Consider the following 7,177-nt stretch of genomic DNA (forward strand, 5'->3'; position numbering starts at 1 on the left):
AAATAACAGCGATGCGACAGTACAAGAAGTAACAAATAACAGCGATGATACTAACAAAGATCCTGAACCAGTCCCACCTGCGGTGGAGAAGGAACCTAATAAGGAAGAAAATAAAGAGGACCAGCAGGATCCTGTAGCTCTGTGTTCCATTAAAAGCGAGCCACAGGATGAAGACGATAGCCATAGTACTATAGAAGTAGAATCCACGAATAGCAGTGAGTTGCTGTTGAATCCCATGGCAGCCAGCGGGACAGAGGACACGATCATGGAGGCCGATTCCACACAGAGGTCTAACGCGGCCGGCGGACCGCCTAAGAAGAAATTGAGACGCGGTCCTCATACCCATTTTAGAGGAACGCGTGTTTTTAAGCAGAAGTGCCATCATTGCCAGATATTCCTGCACTCCAAGTACACGTACATGAAGCACATGAAGCGGTTCCACAGTAAAGAAAATGGCATTGACAATTCGGGATCGCAAAACGACGACGAGGAGATTGAAGATGTGGAAGATGAACTGATCAGCATGGAAAAGGACTCACCGCTGACGCAAGTCCAACAGGACATTATTAGTCAGCTGAAAACATTCTCTTGTTACATTTGCGAACAGACGTTTAACGATCGACGCAGCACTCTCTCTCACATACGTCAACATATGCCAGATTTGAGACCGTATACATGTATCGCCTGCCTGACGGAGTTTCCAGATCGATCGATGTATCAGTTACATTGTGGAGCTTCCTTCGAGTGCGCCATGAAGATTGCCCTAGTTGTACCGAAACATGGTAACGAACAATACTTCACGTGCAACATGTGCCTGCGCTCGATGCCTGGTAGGAAGGAATTACTCAGCCACTTGTCGAAGCATTCTGACAAACAGTACGAAGAGATGATGTCGCCAACGCGAGCTCCGCCCAAGCTGAAGCCGATGGCGCCGTTGCCATCGAAAAATAGCCTTCCCGAGAGGATCATTAAAGGACCTTACAAGAACGGCGATCCGGCGCATAATCATGCCTGCGATTTATGCGGCATGATCTATCGATACCAGCCCAATATGGTCAAGCACAAGCAGATGTGCATGCGATTAGATCCGGAAAGCAGAGTCCTGTACAGATGCGTACATTGTTACATGACGTTCCTCGTATTTAAGAAATTCCACTACCACATCACGGCCGACCATAAAAAGAAGGATTTTACTTGTTTCGTATGCTTTTCCGTATTTCGATCGCCGAGTGATTTCCTGACACATCACGAGACTCATCGCTCAACAACACCAACAACAACAACGCAGGCTAATCAACAAGTGCAGCACGAGGATACCTCGCAGAATGCAGCTCAAGCGCCATTGAAGGAACGCAACGCTTACGAAGCAAATGTCAAATCGAGAATCAGTTCGCGAATATCAAGTCAGAAGTATAGCTGTCCCCTTTGTGCCCAGACATTCTCCACGAGGGTCGAGCTGAACGAGCATCGGAATCTCCATCTCAAAGTGAAGATATATTCGTGCGTCATTTGCCGCAGTATGTTCAGCAGCGCCGGCGCCTTGGAGATACATATGAAGGATCACGGTATCGACGACCCGAACGAGAGAAACGCCAATGTTTCCTGCATGGAATACGGCAGCTTGGACGAGGACGTGAGGATCGAGAAAGATTCGGTGAATACTAGTGCCATCTCGGATCCTGGTACGCAGATTCACGAGTGTGGCGAGTGCGGTAAGGTGCTATCCAATTACGCTAATCTCCGGCGACATGCTAAAATCGCTCACCGAAACTGTAAGATGTACGATTGTACCGAGTGCTCGCGTATGTTTATGCGTAAAGATCTATATGATCAACATATGTTAATTAAACACAACTCTACGAAGACAATGCTGCAGTGTCCGCAGTGCCCTAAGAGTTTCGTCTTCCAATCAAATTTCACTTATCACTTCCGTACCGCCCACCTCGAGAAATCGCAGAACGGTTATGCCTGCGACATCTGCGGCAAGGTCTTCGTCGAGGAAGCGTCTTTGAAAATACACAAGGGCTGGCACAACCGTGCAAACTCGCGTCTTAGCACTCGATTCATACTCGGCAATCAAAAGGCGGCCAACGGACCGCAGAAAGAATCTAGTAGCGTCGAGTCTGGTGAGAATTCAGAACGACCAGCGAGAGCACGGAAGTCTTTCCCAAATCCTCCACCTCAATCACCGTCGAAATCGGGAAGTTTCCAATGTCAGGTATGCAATGACAAATTCAACGATGTCACAGAGCTGAGGACCCATCTGTGGGACGTCCACTGCGCTCGTAACAAGGCGGAGAAGAGTTTCTCCAACGACGATCTTCAGTGCGAACTCTGCACGAACATTTTCCCCGATCAGGAGACCCTGGCATCTCATATGCAATGGCACAAGGCCAATCCTATTCTCAGCGACATACAAAAGACATTCTCCTGCGACGTATGCGGCAAGTCTTACAGTTCGAAGAAGGTTCTGTGGAAGCACAAGAGGCTTCACAAGGCTACCGCTGTGGCCTCGATCAAATTCCAATCCTTAGCCAGAAAACCGATGGCCACACAGTTCCTGTGCAACTTTTGCCGCAAGGTCTTCTCGAGCAATCAGTCTCTGCAACGGCATAAACTTTCCTTCCACAGTAGCGAATCGCAGAACCAACAACGCGCGCAGCAACAACTGTATAACAGCAATCGAATATCGTCGTACGAGGACGAGCCGAAAGCGAAGCGCATGAAGTTCGACCTCGAAAGTGAAAATTCGCAGGCCAAGCTGTCGCCTTTCGCCATGGACTTCGCCGGTGAGAGAAGGAAGCCAGTCATGTGCCACGTTTGCAAGAAAATGTTCCCCAATATGAGCGTGCTGTACAAGCACAAGCAAACGGTCCATAAACCCCGTGTAAAAAAAGACTTGACGCCCGAATGCATTCCAATGTCGACTCAAGATGGCAAGTTTTCATGCAACATCTGCTTCAAGGAATTCCCCGGTCTGTCGAATCTGCGACAGCATTTCACAATCAAGCACAAGAAGACGGCAGCTGCCGAAGCCGGCAGCGGCTCATCGAGCAATGACAGACTGGTGCTCCCGACACCGGCCAAGGCACCCGAACGGCCAAGGGAATTCGAAGTGGCCTACAATAACGTGATGTACAGCTGCAAGCTGTGCAAGCAGTGCCACGTCTTCAATAAGGAGTCCATCATGAGCCATATCACCAATGTGCACAACACAGTGTACCAGGCCGACAGCAAGATGTTCCATAGAGAGACCAATCTGGGCGCTTACATAGTGAAGGACGCGATCGGAGCTACTTGCCCGCTATGTGACGTCAAGTATCCTAATAACAGAGCTCTGAAGATACACTATATCAAATTCCACGACGATGCTGATTAAAGTCTGGATTGACTGCGCCAAGCAGGAAGAAAGGTTTTTTTTTTTTTTAATTATAACCACAAAAATCGATAAACCTCAGATCATGATTTTCTTCGAATGCTTAGGCGATATGTTTCCGAGACTGCGTCGACCAGCATTCTGATGCATAATATTCTGATAAATCGATTTCCTTTATCAAGCGATATTGTCTTACGATAGGATTCCAAACCTTGAGATGAATTCTGAATCTTTACAATCAATATGTAAAATCAAGTATACTCTTGCAAGTATACTCTTGCAAGTATACCCTTGCAAGTACCATTGAGCTACAGTTTCATGAGATTAAATGAAACTATAAGAAGACGAATACTTTATCTTCAAATACAGGAAGTGTGTTATTTTAATTGCACACTTCAAATATCTTGGTTGTTTATTTTAGAAAAGAATATTTTTTCTAACTTGAGAAACGATTAAAATACTTGGGGTGTGCAATTAAAATTTGATTATCCTGTACATATTATTACGTTGATCAGGCTTTCCTTTTGCAGATACTTCTACAAGCGACGATCGCTTTTACTATCGCGAATAATTTGTTACCTGTTTCATATAGCTACTGTGTAACTGCGACCAATGAGGTGTGTAAATATCGAATCGGATAAACTATATGTATGGTGAGTTCAGGAAACATGGCAGCCTCTCGGTGTAGTTATAAGTTGATCGCTGCGGTCAGGTATGTCTACGTGACCGATTTTCCCACGAGATTAAACTTTTAAACTTTTGTTCACGTGCTGCACGTGCATCATGTTACCGTCTCGCGACTTTTACGTGTGTATATTTTTGTCATTCCCCCTCCCCCCCGCCCGTATATATGCAAAAAAATAGAATAATTTTAAGCACAATTAAACAATTGTCACCGACATTTTGTTAGGCTTCCCAATATTTTGGTATGATTGCAGCGATAGAAACGATAACAGCCTTGGGGATACTGCAAGAATCGTTTAGGTTTCTTTATCTATACTATAAAATATATTGGGTATGATTACAACTATTATTATGTACGGTATGCAAATAAAAATCGTAAATATCTTGCTTACATGTAACAGTATTTATTAAGAATTTCCTTTTATCGTTTCGGTTGTTTTGTTTCCGCTTAACTTGACAGTTTACTTACGTGTCTGCCATTCCTCTCATTCTTTTCTTCCATCTTCCTCTCTGACCATAGCGCGATGCGTTATATTAGTTTTATTACTAACTGCATACTTGTATTTCGAATGTATGAATTATAGCAATAAAAGAAAATAAAGAATTGCTGATTCTTTTTATTGAATTACTGGGATTAATCGTTAGATAGATAAAGTTCCAATTATATTCTCTTCTCTAATTGTGAGATTATTTATAGAATAATTCTATTTTAAATAGTAACTCAATATAAAAAAAGAGAAATAATTGTTGCAATCGAAAAAGAAACTGCGACAGGATAGAACTTTGAAATTTTCAAAAAGTACATAAAAGTAAATAAATATTAAATTATAAGTTACTATGTTTCATATTAATTTACTTCATTAAGGGATCATCGTCATCAATGGTTACAATCCGAGTGGAGCCTTGACCTCTTGAAGAAAAGTCGTCCTCTGCAGACCTTGGCTTCCTCCTGATTTCGTTACAGTTGAAAATTTTAGATGAGGTAAACTTCATCAAGGAACAGCGCACTTGTTTAATCCTAGTTCTTAGTATTTTGTTTCTATCACGATTGAATATTTTCTCACTCGAAATTCCTAATATCTTGTATGCGGAATGACAATTTCAAGAATCGAACCGGATCTTTTGTTTGATAAACGATTGTTCTGGCACTGAGCTATCCCAGCATCCCGTGAAATATAAATATAAATACAGGTAATCCTCGAATACATGCTACTTGAATTTCACGAAGTTCATAGTAGTGCTCGAATAGTACGATAAAAAACTGACTCTTCAAAGGTTTTTTTTTTATCCCTTGGTACCAAATTTTATATGGATCTAGATGAATCTTGAATTGCACGGTTTTCAATAGCACGGAACGTGATCTCCAAAATGGTATGAATTCTAAATCTCGAATAACACGATTTTCGATAACAATCGGAATCAATTAATTGATTCGAGAGTTACCTGTATATCTGCAATTTAAATATCAACAATTTTTCGAACTTGTCTCGAGTCTCATTGTTCCTATGAGCGATACATTGAAAGGCAATAACGTAATATTTATAACGGTATATTTGGCGACGGTAAAGGTTCACGCATGGATATGGCAGGGATTAAGGAGTAGATACAGGCAAATAATTTATCACACGAATATTTGGTACTTCCTTTTTTTATGAATGCACAAAACATTTTAATATAAACTTAAAAATCCGTACAACAATATGAAAAATTATAGACTATTATACACATGTATATAGATATATATTTATATGTCGTACTTTTTATTTTTTCCATTTTTCGAGTTTATCAATATATATATATATATATATTTATTTATTTGTTTATATTCCTTTGCTATATATCTTTTTTTTTTATTAACGGGATGGAAAACTTCCGTCTCTCATTAAGCATATGTATATTATGTATATATTATTATTAGAGTATTATTACTATCATTATTATTTTTATTATTATTATTATAAGTATATATTAATGTAGAAATATAAAGTGAACCGTTGCACGATTTCGCGTCGTGTCTTACAATCAGAGTGTATCAACTCGCTAAATTCAGAGACAATAATTGTATATCGATAATCGTACTTGCGGTAACGCCGACAATTTAATCATTAACAACGACAGTAATTAGCGATGAGGAGGAGGGGGGTCGGGATACGCGCATAGTTTATCTCGTGACAACACGTCGGGTAAGTATTTCTCTCTCTCTCTCTTTTTCTACTTTTTTTCCTTCTTTTTCACGATAGGATGACGAGAAAAGGTGCGCGAACGTCGCGCTCACGCTCGTCGGATCGTTCGTATCGCGAGTGCCCTCGCATCTGCATGCGTCTGGTGTGTGTCGCAACACACCGTGTGTGTGTGTGTGTGTGTATGTGTGCGCGCGTATGTGATCATCGCCGGAGTGCATTGAGAGTCACGTGACCGTCTGTGCGTGGTACGCGTTAACGTGTGCACGTGTGGGGCGGACGAGTGTGTGCGCGATGTCAGATGTCAGGTGAGCAGCGCGCTGTTAACGCATTATGCGGTATATCTGCACACAGCGGCGGATATACGACGGGCGCTCGGGGATTTTTAATACAAAACGCCTCGCGCGTTTTCCTTACCGCTCTGGGCGTGATTATACCGCACGACACGTGTACACCGCGGCGACACATGGATTAAACAGTAGATTATAAGATACATAGATCGATAGAGACGTAGATTAGGCCAAAAATCTTCTCTCTGTCCCTCCGTTTCGTCTTCCTGTCTCGCGGTGCTCGCGCCTCGGCGCGAGGCGCGAGCCGTCCGGCGCGATTGTTTTGACCATTTTTTTTTTGCAACCTGATATATGCGAGTCTCTCGCGGTTGCGGTCGTATTGTTGTTCCGTTTCATCCTCAACCGTAGGTGTATCCTTTCGAAATGGAACGGTGCAGCTAGCGTTTGCCTTTAGTTTAGAAATCACGAGGCAATTTTCCTCTCGAAGTGGGAAATAATTATTTCGAATAACGATACAAAGTTTATAAATTGCGTCGCAAAATTCAGTCTGACAACACACAGACTGTAATAGAACTTAGAAATACATTTCGTAGATTTCTCAAGGCTTTTTTTTGATTTTTCACAAGATTTGTTTCACTTTCAATTTA

The 7,177-nt window shown here is 42.2% G+C and overlaps 1 protein-coding gene across 1 annotated transcript in view; it reads left to right on the forward strand.

Annotated features, from left to right (window-relative positions):
• Positions 1-4,664, forward strand: part of LOC112457713 (zinc finger protein 845-like) — a 7,985-nt gene extending 3,321 nt beyond the window's left edge. The window contains exon 5 of the mRNA XM_025020905.1: positions 30-4,664. Within this exon, the coding sequence (XP_024876673.1) occupies positions 30-3,379 (3,350 nt within the window). The 3' untranslated portion in view covers positions 3,380-4,664. The remainder of the gene's footprint in view (positions 1-29) is intronic.
• The last annotated feature ends 2,513 nt before the right edge of the window (positions 4,665-7,177 follow it).

Source organism: Temnothorax curvispinosus, unplaced genomic scaffold (assembly GCF_003070985.1).
Source record: "Temnothorax curvispinosus isolate PA1 unplaced genomic scaffold, ASM307098v1 QBEX01000740.1, whole genome shotgun sequence".
Classification (NCBI taxonomy): Eukaryota; Metazoa; Arthropoda; class Insecta; order Hymenoptera; family Formicidae; genus Temnothorax; species Temnothorax curvispinosus.